Raw genomic sequence first — 20,095 nt, forward strand, 5'->3', positions numbered from 1 at the left:
AGGCGCCCCTCGGCCTAGCTTAGACCTGTTTGGCGCCCCCCTTACCCCCATTCTCACCCGTTCTGGCTCTGCACGATGACTCAGGATGGGACGACCCACACGTACTACACTCATGTTTGAACTTACACGATCCCGGAGGCCTGGTACATTTCCCCTTGTTGAAATTAAAACAGAAACCCTTTTTCCCTGTATTGCCTGCGGGCCTTGACTGGTCGTCGGTGCTCGTACTTGGTCGAAAGGGCGTCCCCACATTCTGGCGGGAGTAATCAACAACATTGCTCCCGACCAATGGCATTCTTAACATTCCTGATTCTTTCATTTTGTCCCAAGTTAACGAATCGTAACAATCCCAAGTCAAACTCTTGTTATGTTCCTTTTCCTTTCTGAACAGATTGTCATAACAAAACCAATGGTTACCTTGATACGTTGTCGAGTAACCCATAATTCGTGATTGGTAAACGGGAAACTCAGGGAGCAACTCGGGCCTACGTTCCCCCAAAATCGATGTGAAAATACCCCATGCATTGCCCCAGTTGCCAATGTTCTCATTAACCTTAAAGGCGGCCATTTTTGCGCGCCAAACACTCGGATGCATCAAGTCCTTCTGACTTTTCACATGCTCCACATCATAATGATCAACAAGCAGGGAAAAAATATTCACGTACTCTCCCGCCCAGATCTTTTCTTTTATAGCTAACGGCACATGTTGTCCCAATCTCTCTCTACGAGAGGGTGCTGACTCGTCCCTTGCAATCGGCAATGGCCGCTTACCTGCACCGGACGCAGCTTCTGCCGCTTGCGGCTTGTCTATCCCCGCCACTCTAGCTGCCTCTTTCTTCTCACGAAGCCCTTTTATCAGCGCCTGTGCCTCGGCAGCCGTGGCGCCATCACCACTATCCCCCAACCACGCTGCTAGCTGTGCTGCCAGCTCGGGGGGCATGTCTTCCTTGGATGTCGGGGAGACGACCCCCGGGGTTGGATTCCCCTCTATCGGTACCGGGGTCGGCGCCTCGAGAGGGGCAGAGGGAGCCGGGACGTCCCCACCGGCTGGAACCTTTCTCGGCCTCTTAGGTCTCCCTCCAGCCGGCGAAGGGCCCGAACCCTCCTCCCCATCTCGCTCCGCCAACCGTTTCTTTATGTCGGACATATCTTTAAAGAGTGCCCGAACCATCTGGTCAGTCGTCATTCTCTTTTCGCCTTTCCTGGGCATCTTCTTCGACGAAGTATCTGGAAGACAAAGAAAAAGATCAAAACGCTCAAAATTGGCTCTTTGTTCTGTCCCGAGCTCACGTGTAGCGAGGAGGTGCAGCTTCGGAGCACAAGAACAAGAGGACGTCTTCCGGCCTTGCGTCTCCTTTTATCCGTCTTCAGGGCGGGCGTAAACCCGCCCCTGCCCGTCCTGAGGGCGTGGCTGGCTGCGTCAGTGTCTAGGCCAGCCCACTCTAGGGCGGGAACAGGCGCGCCCCGGCTACGCCGCTTCGGGCATACCAGCCGAGACGCGCCTCCCGCCCAAAAATGGCTTCCCGGGGGGATCGAGGCACTCCGCCATACGTTCGGGGGGACCGAGTGGTCGCCCCTTTCCATTCCCACTCCATTCTACATTTAATTGAAGTAGGTGCTGCATGATAAACCTATTTAATTTACTATTCCCACTCCAGTCTAAATTTAATTGGGGTAGGTGCTGGATAATAAAACTAATTAATTTACTGTTCCCACTCCAGTCTACATTTAATTGGGGTAGGTGCTGGAGACTGAACCTAATTTATTTACTATTCCCACTCCATTCTACATTTAATTGGGGTAGGTGCTGGATAATAAAACTAGTTTATTTACTATTCCCACTCCAGTCTATATATAATTGGGGTAGGTGCTGGATAATAAACCTAATCAATTTACTATTCCCACTCCAGCTTACATTTTATTGCAGTAGGTGCTTGACACTGAACCTAATTAATGTACTAATCCCACTCCAGTCTACATTTAATTGGGGTAGGTGCTGGACACTGAACCTAATTAATGTACTATTCCCACTCCAATCTACATTTAATTGAGGTATGTGCTGGATAATAAACCTAATTAATTTACTATTCCCACTCCAGTCTACATTTAACTAGGGTAGGTGCTGGACACTGAACTTAATTAGTTTACTATTACCACACCAGTCTACATTTAATTGGGGTGGGTGCTGGACACTGAACCTAATTAATTTACTATTCCCACTACAATCTACATTTAATTGGGGTAAGTGCTGGATAATAAACCTAATTAATTTACTATTCCCACTCCAGTCTACATTTCATTGGGGTAGGTGCTGGACACTGAACCTATTTAATTTACTATTCCCACTCCAGTCTACATTTAATTGGGGTAGGTGCTGGATAATAAACCTAATTAATTTACTGTTCCCACTCCAGTCTATATTTAATTGGGGTAGGTGCTGGAGACTGAACCTAATTTATTTACTATTCCCACTCCATTCTACATTTAATTGGGGTAGGTGCTGGATAATAAAACTAGTTTATTTACTATTCCCACTCCAGTCTATATATAATTGGGGTAGGTGCTGGATAATAAACCTAATCAATTTACTATTCCCACTCCAGCTTACATTTTATTGCAGTAGGTGCTGGACACTGAACCTAATTAATGTACTAATCCCACTCCAGTCTACATTTAATTGGGGTAGGTGCTGGACACTGAACCTAATTAATCTACTATTCCCACTCCAATCTACATTTAATTGAGGTATGTGCTGGATAATAAACATAATTAATTTACTATTCCCACTCCAGTCTACATTTAACTAGGGTAGGTGCTGGACACTGAACTTAATTAGTTTACTATTACCACACCAGTCTACATTTAATTGGGGTGGGTGCTGGACACTGAACCTAATTAATTTACTATTCCCACTCCAGTCTACATTTAATTGGGGGTAGGTGCTGGACACTGAACCTAATTAATTTACTATTCCCACTCCATTCTACATTTAATTGAAGTAGGTGCTGGATAATAAACCAATTTAATTTACGATTCCCACTCCAGTCTACATTTAATTGGGTAGGTGCTGGATAATAAAACTAATTAATTTACTATTCCCACTCCAGTCTACATTTAATTGGGGTAGGTGCTGGAGACTGAACCTAATTAATTTACTATTCCCACTCCAGTCTACGTTTAATTAGGGTAGGTGCTGGATAATAAATCTAATTTATTTACTAATCCACTCCGTCTACATATAATTGGGGTAGGTGCTGGATAATAAACCTAATTGATTTACTATTCCTACTCCAGTCTACATTTAATTGGGGTAGGTGCTGGACACTGAACCTAATTAATTTACTATTCCCACTCCAGTCTACATTTAATTGGGGTAAGTGCTGGATAATAAACCTAATTAATTTACTATTCCCACTCCAATCTACATTTAATTGAGGTATGTGCTGGATAATAAACCTAATTAATTTATTATTCCTACTCCAGTCTACATTTAATTGGGGTAGGTGCTGGACACTGAACCTAATTAATTTACTATTACCACTCCAGTCTACATTTAATTGGGGTAGGTGCTGGACACTGAACCTAATTAATCTACTATTCCCACTCCAGTCTACATTTAATTTGGGTAAGTGCTGGATAATAAACCTAATTAATTTACTATTCCTACTCCAATCTACATTTAATTAAGGTATGTGCTGGATAATAAACCTAATTAATTTACTATTCCCACTCCAGTCTACATTTAACTGGGGTAGGTGCTGGACACTGAACTTAATTAGTTTACTATTACCACTCCAGTCTACATTTAATTGGGGTAGGTGCTCGACAGTGAACCTAATTATTTTCTATTCCCACTACAATCTACATTTAATTGGGATAAGTGCTGGATAATAAAACTAATTAATTTACTATTCCCACTCCAGTCTACATTTAATTGAGGTAGATGCTGGATAATAAACCTAATTAATTTACTATTCCCTTTCCAGTCTACATTTAATTGGGGTAGGTGCTGGACACTGAACCTATTTAATTTACTATTCCCACCCCAGTCTACATTTAATTGGGGTAGGTGCTGGATAATAAACCTAATTAATTTACTATTCCCACTCCAGTCGACATTTAATTGGGGTAGGTGCTGGAGACTGAACCTAATTAATTTACTATTCCCACTCCAGTCTACGTTTAATTGGGGTAGGTGCTGGATAATAAAACTAATTTATTTACTATTCCCACTCCGTCTACATATAATTGGGGTAGGTGCTGGATAATAAACCTAATTAATTTACTATTCCTACTCCAGTCTACATTTAATTGGGGTAGGTGCTGGACACTGAACCTAATTAATTTACTATTCCCACTCCAGTCTACATTTAATTGGGGTAAGTGCTGGATAATAAACCTAATTAATTTACTATTCACACTCCAATCTACATTTAATTGAGGAATGTGCTGGATAATAAACCTATTTAATTTACTATTCCCACTCCAGTCTACATTTAATTGGGGTAGGTGCTGGACACTGAACCTAATTAATTTACTATTACCACTCCAGTCTACATTTAATTGGGGTAGGTGCTGGACACTGAACCTAATTTATTTACTATTACCACTCCAGGCTACATTTAATTGGGGTAGGTGCTGGACACTGAACCTAATTAATGTACTATTCCAACTCTAATCTACATTTAATTGGTGTAAGTGCTGGATCATAAAACTAATTAATTTACTATTCCCACTTCAGTCTACATTTACTTGATGTAGGTGCTGGATAATAAACCTAATTAATTTACTATTCCCTCTCCAGTCTACATTTCATTGGGGTAGGTGCTGGACACTGAACCTAATTAATTTACTATTCCCACTCCATTCTACATTTAATTGAAGAAGGTGCTGCATGATAAACCTATTTAATTTACTATTCCCACTCCAGTCTACATTTAATTGGGGTAGGTGCTGGATAATAAAGCTAATTAATTTACTGTTCCCACTCCAGTCTACATCTAATTGGGGTAGGTGCTGGAGACTGAACCTAATTAATTTACTATTCCCACTCCAGTTTACATTTTATTGCAGTAGGCGCTGGACACTGAACCTAATTAATGTACTAATCCCACTCCAGTCTACATTTAATTGGGGTAGGTGCTGGACACTGAACCTAATTAATCTACTATTCCCACTCCAGTCTACATTTAATTGGGGTAAGTGCTGGATAATAAACCTAATTAATTTACTATTCCCACTCCAGTCTACATTTAATTGGGGTAGGTGCTGGAGACTGAACCTAATTAATTTACTATTCCCACTCCAGTCTACGTTTAATTAGGGTAGGTGCTGGATAATAAATCTAATTTATTTACTATTCCACTCCGTCTACATATAATTGGGGTAGGTGCTGGATAATAAACCTAATTGATTTACTATTCCTACTCCAGTCTACATTTAATTGGGGTAGGTGCTGGACACTGAACCTAATTAATTTACTATTCCCACTCCAGTCTACATTTAATTGGGGTAAGTGCTGGATAATAAACCTAATTAATTTACTATTCCCACTCCAATCTACATTTAATTGAGGTATGTGCTGGATAATAAACCTAATTAATTTACTATTCCCACTCCAGTCTCCATTTAATTGGGGTAGGTGCTGGACACTGAACCTAATTAATTTACTATTACCACTCCAGTCTACATTTAATTGGGGTAGGTGCTGGACACTGAACCTAATTAATCTACTATTCCCACTCCAGTCTACATTTAATTGGGGTAAGTGCTGGATAATAAACCTAATTATTTACTATTCCTACTCCAATCTACATTTAATTAAGGTATGTGCTGGATAATAAACTTAATTAATTTACTATTCCCACTCCAGTGTACATTTAACTGGGGTAGGTGCTGGACACTGAACTTAATTAGTTTACTATTACCACTCCAGTCTACATTTTATTGGGGTAGGTGCTGGACAGTGAACCTAATTAATGTACTATTCCCACTACAATCTACATTTAATTGGGGTAAGTGCTGGATAATAAAACTAATTAATTTACTATTCCCACTCCAGTCTACATTTAATTGAGGTAGGTGCTGGATAATAAACCTAATTAATTTACTATTCCCTTTCCAGTCTACATTTAATTGGGGTAGGTGCTGGACACTGAACCTATTTAATTTACTATTCCCACTCCAGTCTACATTTAATTGAAGTAGGTGCTGGATAATAAACCTAATTAATTTACTATTCCCTTTCCAGTCTACATTTAATTGGGGTAGGTGCTGGACACTGAACCTATTTAATTTACTATTCCCACTCCAGTCTACATTTAAATGGGGTAGGTGCTGGATAATAAACCTAATTAATTTACTATTCCCACTCCAGTCTACATTTAATTGGGGTAGGTGCTGGAGACTGAACCTAATTAATTTACTATTCCCACTCCAGTCTACGTTTAATTGGGGTAGGTGCTGGATAATAAAACTAATTTATTTACTATTCCCACTCCGTCTACATATAATTGGGGTAGGTGCTGGATAATAAACCTAATTAATTTACTATTCCCACTCCAGTCTACATTTAATTGGGGTAGGTGCTGGACACTGAACCTAATTAATTTACTATTACCACTCCAGTCTACATTTAATTGGGGTAGGTGCTGGACACTGAACCTAATGTATTTACTATTACCACTCCAGGCTACATTTAATTGGGGTAGGTGCTGGACACTGAACCTAATTAATGTACTATTCCAACTCTAATCTACATTTAATTGGGGTAAGTGCTGGATCGTAAAACTAATTAATTTAATATTCCCACTTCAGTCTACATTTAATTGAGGTAGGTGCTGGATAATAAGCCTAATTAATTTACTATTCCCACTCCAGTCTACATTTCATTGGGGTAGGTGCTGGACACTGAACCTAATTAATTTACTATTCCCACTCCATTCTACATTTAATTGAAGTAGGTGCTGCATGATAAACCTATTAAATTTACTATTCCCACTCCAGTCTACATTTAATTGGGTTAGGTGCTGGATAATAAAGCTAATTAATTTACTGTTCCCACTCCAGTCTACATCTAATTGGGGTAGGTGCTGGAGACTGAACCTAATTAATTTACTATTCCCACTCCAGTTTACATTTTATTGCAGTAGGCGCTGGACACTGAACCTAATTAATGTACTAATCCCACTCCAGTCTACATTTAATTGGGGTAGGTGCTGGACACTGAACCTAATTAATCTACTATTCCCACTCCAGTCTACATTTAATTGGGGTAAGTGCTGGATAATAAACCTAATTAATTTACTATTCCCACTCCAATCTACAGTTAATTGAGGTATGTGCTGGATAATAAACCTAATTAATTTACTATTCCCACTCCAGTCTACATTTAACTAGGGTAGGTGCTGGACACTGAACTTAATTAGTTTACTATTACCACACCAGTCTACATTTAATTGGGGTAGGTGCTGGACACTGAACCTAATTAATTTACTATTCCCACTACAATCTACATTTAATTGGGGTAAGTGCTGGATAATAAAACTAATTAATTTACTATTCCCACTCCAGTCTACATTTAATTGAGGTAGGTGCTGGATAATAAACCTAATTAATTTACTATTCCCACTCCAGTCTACATTTAATTGGGGTAGGTGCTGGACACTGAACCTAATTAATTTACTATTCCCACTCCATTCTACATTTAATTGAAGTAGGTGCTGGATAATAAACCTATTTAATTTACTATTCCCACTCCAGTCTACATTTAATTGGGATAGGTGCTGGATAATAAACATAATTAATTTACTATTCCCACTCCAGTCTACATTTAATTGGGGTAGGTGCTGGAGACTGAACCTAATTAATTTACTATTCCCACTCCAGTCTACGTTTAATTAGGGTAGGTGCTGGATAATAAATCTAATTTATTTACTATTCCACTCCGTCTACATATAATTGGGGTAGGTGATGGATAATAAACCTAATTAATTTACTATTCCTACTCCAGTCTACATTTAATTGGGGTAGGTGCTGGACACTGAACCTAATTAATTTACTATTCCCACTCCAGTCTACATTTAATTGGGGTAAGTGCTGGATAATAAACCTAATTAATTTACTATTCCCACTCCAATCTACATTTAATTGAGGTATTTGCTGGATAATAAACCTAATTAATTTACTATTCCCACTGCAGTCTACATTTAATTGCGGTAGGTGCTGGACACTGAACCTAATTAATTTACTATTACCACTCCAGTCTACATTTAATTGGGGTAGGTGCTGGACACTGAACCTAATTAATCTACTATTCCCACTCCAGTCTACATTTAATTGGGGTAAGTGCTGGATAATAAACCTAATTAATTTACTATTCCTACTCCAATCTACATTTAATTAAGGTATGTGCTGGATAATAAACCTAATTAATTTACTATTCCCACTCCAGTCTACATTTAACTGGGGTAGGTGCTGGACACTGAACCTAATTAATTTCTCATTCCCACTACAATCTACATTTAATTGGGGTAAGTGCTGGATAATAAAACGAATTAATTTACTATTCCCACTCCAGTCTACATTTAATTGAGGTAGGTGCTGGGTAATAAACCTAATTAATTTACTATTCCCACTCCAGTCTACATTTAATTGGGGGTAGGTGCTGGACACTGAACCTATTTAATTTACTATTCCCACTCCAGTCTACATTTAATTGAAGTAGGTGCTGGATAATAAACCCATTTAATTTACTATTCCCACCCCAGTCTACATTTAATTGGGGTAGGTGCTGGATAATAAACCTAATTAATTTACTATTCCCACTCCAGTCTACATTTAATTGGGGTAGGTGCTGGAGACTGAACCTAATTAATTTACTATTCCCACTCCAGTCTACGTTTAATTGGGGTAGGTGCTGGATAATAAAACTAATTTATTTACTATTCCCACTCCGTCTACATATAATTGGGGTAGGTGCTGGATAATAAACCTAATTAATTTACTATTCCTACTCCAGTCTACATTTAATTGGGATAGGTGCTGGACACTGAACCTAATTAATTTACTATTCCCACTCCAGTCTACATTTAATTGGGATAAGTGCTTGATAATAAACCTAATTAATTTACTATTCCCACTCCAATCTACATTTAATTGAGGTATGTGCTGGATAATAAACCTATTTAATTTACTTTTCCCACTCCAGTCTATATTTAATTGGGGTAGGTGCTGGACACTGAACCTAATTAATTTACTATTACCACTCCAGTCTACATTTAATTGGGGTAGGTGCTGGACACTGAACCTAATTAATTTACTATTCCCACTCCAGTCTACATTTAATTGGGCTAAATTCTGGATAATAAACATAATTCATTTACTATTCCCACTCCAGTATACATTTAATTGAGGTAGGTGCTGGATAATAAACCTAATTAATTTACTATTCCCACTCCAGTCTACATTTAATTGGGGTTGGTGCTGGAGACTGAACCTAATTAAGTTACTATTCCCACTCCATTCTACATTTAATTGGGGTAGGTGCTGGATAATAAACCTAATTAATTTACTATTCCCACTCCAGTCTACATGTAATTGGGGTAGGTGCTGGATAATAAACCTAATTAATTTACTATTCCCACTCCAGTCCTCCAGTCTACATTTAATTGGGGTAGGTGCTGGATAATAAACCTAATTAATTTACTATTCCCACTCCAGTCTACATTTAATTGGGGTTCTTGCTGGAGACTGAACCTAATTAAGTTACTATTCCCACTCCATTCTACAGTTAATTGGGGTAGGTGCTGGATAATAAACCTAATTAATTTACTATTCCCACTCCAGTCTACATGTAATTAGGGTAGGTGCTGGATAATAAACCTAATTAATTTACTATTCCCACTCCAGTCCTCCAGTCTACATTTAATGGGGGTAGGTGCTGGATAATAAACCTAATTAATTTACTATTCCCACTCCAGTCTACATTTTATTGTGGTAGGTGCTGGACACTGAACCAAATTAATTTTCTATTCCCACTCCAGTCTACATTTAATTGAGGTATGTGGTGGACACAGAACCTAATTAATTTACTATTCCAAATCCATTATACATTAACATACTATTCACAATTAAATTAAAAATGATAATACATTTTTAAATTGTTGAAATGTTATTTCAAAATCAAATATTAAAATTAATTTACATTATTCTTTTCTAAAAATGCAAAATCCCACTATAAACTGAACACCCCACTTTTAAATTATTCTAATATTTTTTCAATAATATATATTTTAAAATCTATCAACTCCCAATATTTGAAACAATCCCCACCTTCATCCCCTATAAACTAAGATCCCACTCCTAAAAATTAATAATAGTTTCTACTTCCTAATTATAAAAATCATATTTCAATTGAAATTATAAAAATTAAATATATATTTAAAACACTCACCACCCTTATCCCCTATAAAGCCAACATCCCAATCCTAAAATTTGAAATTCATTTATACATTTAAAATTTCAATTTCCTATTTCCACCATTTTTTTAAATAAATTTAAAAATGTTTAAAAATCCCCACCCTTATCCCCTATAAACCCAACATCCAGGTCCAAAAATTTAAAAATGTATTTCAAAATTCTAAATATAAATTTCGTAATTCCAATTTTTTTAATGATATGTTTTTAAAACAATCCCCACCCTTATCCCCTATAAACCCAACATCCTGCTCCTAAAATGTAAAAATTTATTTCAAAATTCTAAATCTAAATTTCGTAATTCCAATTTTTTTATTAAATTATATATTTTTAAAACACTCCCCACCCTTATCCCCTATAAACCCAACTTCCCCCTCTTCAAATTTTCAAATTTATTTCTAAATTCCAAATTTTAATTTCATAATTCAATTTTTTTTATATAATTATATATTTTTAAAACACTACCCACCATTACCCCTATAAACCCAACATCCCGCTCCTAAAATTATAAAATGTATTTCTACATTCTAAATTTTAATTTTGTAATTCAAATGTTTTTTTTTTTAAATTATATATTTTTAAAACACTCCCCACCCTTATCCCCTATAAACCCAACATCCCGCTTCTAAAATGTTGAAATTTATTTCTACATTCTAAATTGTAATTTCGTAATTCAAATTTTTTTTAATGATATATTTTTAAAACACTCCCCACACTTATCCCCTATAAACCCAACATCCCGCTCCTAAAATTTTAAAATTAATTTCTACATTATAAATTTTAATTTCCTAATTCTATAAATATAAAATATATATATATATATATATATAATTTTTAAAACACTCCCCACCCTTATCCCCTATAAACCCTACATCCAGCTCCTAAAATATTTCTAAATTTTAAAATTTCTTAAATATTTCTTAGAAAATAAACATACATAAAGTATAAACAATTACAATGTGCAATACTTAAAACTACGATATTTTTACTTTTCAATATTTTGTACATCGACATTACCTACATTGATATTACATACACTAATCAAAAAAACGATATTTAATACATCGATATTAATATAATTGAAATTTCTTACCTGCGATATTTAGGTGTCCATATTACTGCATGTCGACATCATTGACTCGATATTTTGACTGTGCACCATGCTGGTGCAGCTGTATCAACATCCATGTTTGCGATTCTCAAAATAGCGATATTTTGAGAATCGCTATTTGAGAATTGCAAAATGGGATGTATGTAGAAAATCGCAATTTTTTTGCGATTTCTTAATATTCCTTAATTGCAATTTGCAAATTGCGAATCGCAATTAAGGAACTTTTGTCCCATTCATTTCTATGGGCCAGGAGGCCCCATAGGAAGGAATGGGAAGTTATTATCAATTTGCGAATCTCGATTTGCTAATCGCAAATTGCGAATAATTTCAAGAGTGTCTTAAGGACACCCTGCTGCACCGCTGAAATTTACATGTGTGCGCATATGGCACACATATATGCCCTAAGGGCATGTATGAGTGGAGTGGTGTGACTCACTGGTTAGAGGCGGCAGACCCGAGAGCAGAGGACGGCCCGGGACCAGGGTTCAATTCCCGACACGGCAGGGTCGTGGACCAGGGTCAGCGGACTCGATATTTCTCACCTCGGTGCCTACTCTAACCAGGGATCACACTCGGCAACTCTGGGCATTAGCTTGCCTCATCTCCACAACGGCCCCCCACATATGCCGGGGATGCCTGGTTTCACCTTGGAGATACCCAGTAGGGACCATCTCACAGGGAAAGCCAGGACGGGTTCCCCAGCGGTCTACTGCGCAAAGATACTCCTTCGGGAGTCGATTCTACCGCATTACAAAAAAAAAAAAAAACCCACATGGCACCTTTACAAATACCAAAAAGTGCATTTGTAAAAGAAATCGCAAATTACCACCAACTACAAGTTACTGGTAATTTGCGATTTCTTAGTGTGAAATCACAAAACTTGATTGCTTCTTACATAGCATTTAAGGAATCGCTTTTTACGATTTCTTAAATGCTTCCTTAATTTTGCGATGTGATTTTCTTCATACATCGCATTTGCTGATTTTTTTGTCGCAAACGCTGCTTTTTTGTGAATCGCAGCGTTAGCGACAAAAAAAATGGATGATACATCTGCCCCACAGAGCCTAAAGGCATGGGGAACTGACCGTGGCTTGACGCACCTGGCAAACACAGAGGGCGACCCAGACCACACACACAGCGAGAAACAATGGCTTTCCTTGTTGACAGCAGCACGGGGCGGGAGGGGGGAATGTTGGTGGGAGGGGAACATGAGAGTATTCTACAATGACAATACAATCATAAAGCTGAAGCTCTCAGGTATCACTGAAGAATAACTATGTATACAACAAATATGGAATGGATGTAATCTAGACAGTTGATTGCAGGTTAAAGTATTATGTACAGTGCAGGGATGATAAGATATGTATACCTATGAAAGGAAAGAAAAGAAAATGGCAATAAAATGTGTTTCAAATTTTTTTTTTAAGACAGTGTTTTTGACAATGTTATGTTATGGTATTTATACTTGTAGAGCCCACGGTTACCCTAGGGTGTCCTGGCGCTAAGTACTGATTACTTGGAGAAGCTGAGAGCATACTACTGAGAAAAGAGCCATGGTTTCAGACCCCTATGGAAGGAAAGGAGATCTGGGGCATTTCTAAGGTGAAAAGGGAGTTCATTTCAAGCTTTAGATGAGCAGAGAATAAAACAGCTACCTCCCCAATAGTTTTTTTTTTAAATGAGGCGACTTGTACTGATTTGGCCCCAGTTGACCGTAATAGTCTACCAGGAACATACCATTGAAGTTTACGTTTCAGAAACTCAGGTCCTATTTCATTTACAGCCTTAAAGACAATACACAATGCCTTAAAGCGTGTTCTTAACTTTACTGGGAGCCAGTGCAGTTGCTTGAGTTCACCCTTGACAGGGACAAACTTAGGTGTTCCGGGCAGCAATCCAGCCGCTGCGTTCTGGACCAGTTGCAACCTGTTCATATGTTGTTTTTGAACATGAAGCTATAAGTTATTGCAATAGTCTTGACGCAACATTATAAGTGCTGTCACCACTGTCCTTAGGTTGCTGGCAGTAAGCAATAACTTAATTTTCCTGATTATTCTGAGAACCATAAAGCATGCTGAAGTCACCATACTTACTTGGTCCCTCATAGTGAGTTTGTTATCCACCAGAATTCTTATATTTTTGGCTTTTCTTGTGGGTACTGGACATAAGCCCATGTCCTCCGGCCACCACTCTTGTGTCCACACCTGAGGATTGTTGCCAAATTTTTGGAGGAGTTGAGTTTTAAACAATTGGAGGACATCCCGACTGAAATAGCACTCATACAGTCATGGAAGCGAACCCCAGCTTCCTTTTCAGCTCCCTCTGTCAGCGATAGCACAATTTGTGTGTCGTCAGCGTAAGAGGTGAGCTGAAAACCAAAGGACCTGATGACTCCAGCCAGAGGCGCCACGTAAATTTTAAAAAGGGTAGGGCTGAGAGCCGAACCCTTCCCTACAAGGAAGTGAGAAAGGTTCCGAGGTGTTACCATCTAGGTCTACAGTTTGCGACCTGTCTGACAGAAAAGATTGTAACAATTTCCAAGCAGAGCCCTTTACACCAATTTCAGATAGCCGGTTCATCAATACCTTGTGATGGACCATGTCAAAGGCCGCGGATAGGTCCAATAGGAATAATTCAACATTTCCTCCCCTATCCACGGCCTCTCTAATTTCCTCCGTGGATTTTTTACAGAGCCAGCTCAGTGCTATGAAAAGCTCTGAAACCATATTGCAATGGGTCCAGGGAATTATTGAGAGAAAGAAAAGCACTGAGTTGGATGTTCATTTCCTATTCCAATATTTTGGCCTGAAAAGGAAGCTTGGAGATCGGTCTGTAACTGTTGGGATCTTTAGGGTCCAGAGTATGTTTTTTCAGCAAGGGGAGAACAGAAGCTTTTTTCCACATTTTGGGAAATATGTCGGATGACAAAGCAAAGGGGTGAGGGCTGTTCCAATTACTTCGGGGATTTGTTTAATAATCCATACTGGGCCAGTGTCACTAGGGGCTCCTGATTTAATCGAATTCAGCACTTTGAGTGTATCTGACCTCTCCAGTGATGAGAAGTGGTCAAGTGGCAGTAAGGGACCAATTTCATCCACTATCTTTGAATTAGAGCTGATCTGATCCTTATTGATCATACCGGTAAGAGACGAAAATATGATTTCTATTTTATGTCGAAAAAAAAGTCTTCAGAATTCTGGATGACCTTGTCTCTTAGGAGTGTTTGGGATTGACAGTTTGGTTATAGTTTTAAAAAGTTCTTTTGAATTGGATTTAGCCAGGGCGATTTGCATTGAAAAATACTCCTTTTTTGCTTTTAGGAGTGATTATTTATAGCTGACGATATAAATTTTGTATCTTTCCTTGTCTACTTCTGCATATTGTTTGCGCCGTGTCCTTTCAGGTTGCTTACCGGCTAATTGTTTGGCTCTAAGCTCTACAGAGTACCAAGGAGCAGTGGGTAAGGCTCGTTTAGGAATCAATTTTTTCTGGGAGCTAACTGATCACAGGCATTAGTTAGCCATTTGTTGTGGAGAGCCGCAGCCTCTTCCGCATCCAACGGAAGATGATACATTGAGCTTTTGAGGGAGTTTTTAAGCTTCTTAGCATCGATTTTGCCCCATGCTCTGGTTACGATCTCCCTGGTCAGTTTCAAGCTGGTTAAGTGAGCCAAATAGCTAGTTAGTTCAAACTTGATAGGACAGTGATCAGACAACGAGATTAGGAAGACTGAGATGCCGGCTAAGTCTTTATTGTTAGAGTATATACCATCCAAGGTATGACCTTTTTCATGCGTAGGGGTCATCACCAATTGTTTGAGGCCTCCGGCACCCATGATGATTTGTTCCAGCCGAATAGTGTCGGGATCACTAAGATTTTCAAGATGAAAATTAAAGTCTCCCAGCACAGAGTAGGACTCTAAGCATAGCCCTTCCTCAAGCAATGTACCCAGAGTATCTAGGAAACCCGCTTTTAGATCCCGGTGGACGGTATAATAGTATGACTTTCAAAGTTTTGTGATTTTCAGAGTACATAATAAAAATTAGAGCCTCACATGTCAGGTTAGAGACAGGGACAAAGTTGGATACGAGTGACTCATGAAAAATTATAGCAAGCCCTTCTCCTTTTTTAAATGGCCGGTCAAGCGTGTAGCAATGAAACCCAGGAGGTGTTGCCTTGACCAGATCAGGACCGGCGGTACTATCAGTCCATGCCTCTGTAATAAAGGCCAATTTTACATTGCTTTCCTCCAGTAGAAGAGCACATTCCAGGCTATGCCTGACGAACGATCTGAAGTTTGCATCTCTCCTAACTGTGCAAGCCCTGTATTCCCACTTCTCATCCTCACCAAGTTTGTTTCTGCAGGTGAAACCAGTTACCATTCCTAGCGGCCATGGAACCAATGAGATGGATCTGCTTTCTCCTTTTAACAGTACTTACCCAGAACACTCAAGGTAAGTTGTTCTTGCCTTCTCTTTCTTCTTGAAAAATGTATAATTGAATTCTGAGATCTGCAATAAGTGTGCATACAGTTTGATTTGTGAATTTGAGGGAATGGAGTAGCAAGTGCCTCAAATTCACCAAAAATTTAAATACTGCTGGACCACAGCTACCACTGAGAGTCAAGTACAAAAGGGTTACTTGGCCCAGTTGAGCCGGATCCTTAATAGGGCAGGCCACTGGACAAAAGGAGTAAAAGGCCCCACCCCCCACAGTTGGCCCTCTGAAAGGGGTTCTGGCAAATGTGGCAGCGTTCGGATACTTAACGTTTAGGAACCAAAGATGCAGAATTTGCATTTCCAATATGCATCTGAACTGCAATAAGTCCAGTTTTTTTTCTACGCACAAAGGCGACCCACACTCGCAATGGAAAACACAGCTTTGGGAATTGACCTCCGCACCATGTGCATAGATCAGATGAAGGTTTCATGTAGGGACTGAGGATGGAGGGTTCCCAGGAGCTGGGACAGAGAGGTACTTGCTAATTTAATTAGGGAGCAGTTTGCGATACTGGGTAAAAGGGAAGAGGCTGTAGCTGACACTCTCTCTCTCTCTCTCTCTCTCTCTCTCTCTCTCTCTCTCTCTCTCTCTTTCTCTCACCATGATATATCCCATACTTGCATTTTCCATAGTTTCACCAAGACACCCCCTGCCCTTAGTTTCTAGAATATCACAGGTATGTACACCACCTCTAATGTGTAGGGAACCAATGCCCCCAGTTCCAGGAGTACACAGTTTGGGAGGGTTGAGTGTAGCAGAAACCCTAAGCTTGCAGTTGGCCCTTCAGAAAGCTATGTCTGAAGAAGATGAGAAAGCTAGAGAATTTGAGAGGGTGATGCTAACCGAGAACAAGAGGAGAGAAGGAAGATGGTGAAACAGGCGTAATAGGCATGGTAAGAGAAATTCCGGGAGACAGAGGAGAAACATAGTGAAAGCAAGGATAAACAGAGAGAGTGGGAGTAGAAACAGTAGAAACAGTAGGAAAAGGAAAGCAAAACATAGGATAGCAGCAATGACAACTCCATCTCGGATAATTGACTCTACTTCTAGTCGGTCTGGTTGTGGCCAAGGTTCCAAAAGAAGAGTGAATTTAATCTATATTGGTAACGCACTCTGTCTGTGGTCAGTAGTTCTGCTCATGGCTCTCCAGAACTATCACGAACTGACAACTTACATCAGGCAGTGTCAGTCTGTCTGTCTACTGGAAAAACTGATGTTCTGAGGCCTATGTCCAACCATTTTGTCAGGAGGTGAGCTGTTCACCCGCCACAGGTGCAGAGAAGCTGCTGGGATCTTAAGTCATAATCTACTATCTTCTTTCACGATACCTTGGTGTCCGTGATTAAGCCACTCTGTAAATTGATGCTGCACCCTTCTTTCTGCCTCTTTTGTTCATGGTATCAGATGCTGCTGATTCAAAAGTCCTCATTAGTATGAGATGGCTTCAAACATTCCAACCTCAACCTCCTACATCCTCCACCAGGCACCTGTCTGTAAAGGGGACACCTCAGTAGTTGAGGAACCACCAATGCAACTCTGCTCAGCATACTGTCCCTGCAGGAGGCCAGAGTGGCATCCTTAGACTCCCAGCCAACTGGATCACCCACCTTGTGCTCCTCTTCTCACAGTGAGGTACCCGCCTCCTCAGCATGAAGGAAGTGCACTGAGGGGAAAGGACAAACCCTAGAGGTGAAGATGGAAGCAGTGGGTAAGCCATGCAGGAAGACCCTCTCCAGCTGCCACGTGAAAGGCCCGCCACTTTTCAGTGCGCCATAAGGTTGAGACCTCCTGAGAGGAGTAGGTGTCTCATGGAATATCCAGCTGGCACAGCAAGCCTACCAGTCTCCCCCACCAGAAAGGAGCCACCTGCCACAGGAAGGTTGGCTAAGCCTTCATCAATGAACTCTGTTTGTCAGATACCCCGGTAGGCCAGCCAAGTCTCATCCATGAAGAATGTTTGTTTGTTACTCCGGTAGGCCAGCTAAATCCCATCGATGAAGAATGTGTATTTGTTACTCCAGTAGGCCAGCCAAGTCTCATCCATGAAGAATATGTGTTTGTTACTCCAGTAGGCCAGCCAAGTCTCATCCATGAAGAATGTTTGTTTGTTACTCCAGTAGGCCAGCCAAGTCTCATCCATGAAGAATGTTTGTTTGTTACTCCAGTAGACCCGCTAAATCCCATCGATGAAGAATGTGTGTTTGTTACTCCAGTAGGCCAGCCAAGTCTCATCCATGAAGAATGTGTGTTTGTTACTCCAGTAGGCCAGCCGAGTCTCATCCATGAAGAATGTGAGTTAGTTACTCCAGAAGGCCAGCCAAGTCTCATCCATGAAGAATGTTTGTTTGTTACTCCAGTAGGCCAGATAAATTCCATCAATGGAGAATGTGTGTTTGTTACTCCAGTAGGCCAGCCAAGTCTCATCCATGAAGAATGTGTGTTTGTTACTCCAGTAGGCCAGCCAAGTGTCATCCATGAAGAATGTTTGTTTGTTACTCCAGTAGACCAGCCAAATCCCATCAATGAAGAATGTGTGTTTGTTACTCCAGTAGGCCAGCCAAGTCTCATCCATGAAGAATGTGTGTATGTTACTCCAGTAGGCCAGCCAAGTCTCATCCATGAAGAATGTTTGTTTGTTACTCCAGTAGGCCAGCTAAATTCCATCAATGAAGAATGTGTGTTTGTTACTCCAGTAGGCCAGCCAAGTCTCATCCATGAAGAATGTGTGTTTCTTACTACAGTAGGCCAGCCAAGTCTCATCCAGGAAGAATGTGTTTTTGTTACTCCAGTAGGCCAGCCAAGTCTCATCCATGAAGAATGTGAGTTAGTTACTCCAGAAGGCCAGCCAAGTCTCATCCATCAAGAATGTTTGTTTGTTACTCCAGTAGGCCAGCCAAATCCCATCAATGAAGAATGTGTGTTTGTTACTCCAGTAGGCCAGCTAAGTCTCATCCATGAAGAATGTGTGTTTGTTACTCCAGTAGGCCAGCCAAATCTCATCCATGAAGAATGTGTGTTTGTTACTCCTGTAGGCCAGCTAAATCCTATCAATGAAGAATGTGTGTTTGTTACTCCAGTAGACCAGCCAAGTCTCATCCAGAAAGAATGTGCGTTTGTTACTCCAGTAGGCCAGCCAAGTCTCATCAATGAAGAATGTGTGTTAGTTACTCCAGAAGGCCAGCCAAGTATTATCCATGAAGAATGCTTGTTTGTTACTCCAGTAGGCCAGCCAAGTCTCATCCATGAAGAATGTGTGTTTGTTACTCCAGTAGGCCAGCCAAGTCTCATCCATGAAGAATGTGTGTTTGTTACTCCAGTAGGCCAGGCAAGTCTCATCTATGAAGAATGTGTTTTTGTTACTCCAGTAGGCCAGCCAAGTCTCATCCATGAAGAATGTGTGTTTGTTACTCCAGTAGGCCAGCCAAGTCTCATCCATGAAGAATGCTTGTTTGTTACTCCTGTAGGCCAGCTAAATCCTATCAATGAAGAATGCTTGTTTGTTACTCCTGTAGGCCAGCCAAATCCCATCAATGAAGAATGTTTCCTGTTACTCCAGTAGGTCTACCAAGTCCAATCAATCAACAATGTTTGTCTCTTCCTCCGGTAGGTCAACTCTTTGTCTTTCGTCAGAAACACCAGGAATCTCTAGAGTACGATGAGACATTCATTCCCAATGACCCATACCGATCCCCTCAGAAGCCAGAATACTTCTGCTCGGGTCCCTGCAAGGATGGCTGGACCTACTACATGCGCAAGTGCCATATGTATGTACTGGAGGCGGATACCTGGAAAGGATCTGCGGTACAGTACTGCTAAACTATATATCTTACCACCAATCAGTGCACTTACATGCTCTGGTGCTACCATCCTTCCAGTTCTCTCTACTTCCTTCCTTTCCTCTCCTATTACTGTCTTACTCAGTCTGGTATTCTGCTGCTTCCGTCATTTTCTCCTAGTCATTTAAGTTGTATTTCCCTTTCATTTGATCTCTTCCCTAGTATTTAGCAA

The 20,095-nt window shown here is 40.0% G+C and overlaps 1 protein-coding gene across 4 annotated transcripts in view; it reads left to right on the forward strand.

The window, feature by feature from the left end:
* Nucleotides 1–20,095, forward strand: part of LOC147740900 (dromaiocalcin-2-like) — a 217,005-nt gene that overhangs the window by 99,024 nt on the left and 97,886 nt on the right. For 2 of the 4 annotated variants that reach the window (XM_086935992.1, XM_086935990.1), the window contains 2 exons: nucleotides 15,953–16,041; nucleotides 19,695–19,888. In XM_086935992.1, coding sequence (XP_086792118.1) covers nucleotides 15,981–16,041; nucleotides 19,695–19,888 — 255 coding nt within the window. In that variant the 5' untranslated portion in view covers nucleotides 15,953–15,980. Of the gene's footprint in view, nucleotides 1–15,939; nucleotides 16,042–19,694; nucleotides 19,889–20,095 lie in introns of all 4 variants that reach the window. The other 2 variants (XM_086935995.1, XM_086935999.1) reach the window with 1 other exon arrangement.

Source organism: Lissotriton vulgaris, chromosome 1_1 (genome assembly GCF_964263255.1).
Source record: "Lissotriton vulgaris chromosome 1_1, aLisVul1.2, whole genome shotgun sequence".
NCBI lineage: Eukaryota > Metazoa > Chordata > Amphibia > Caudata > Salamandridae > Lissotriton > Lissotriton vulgaris.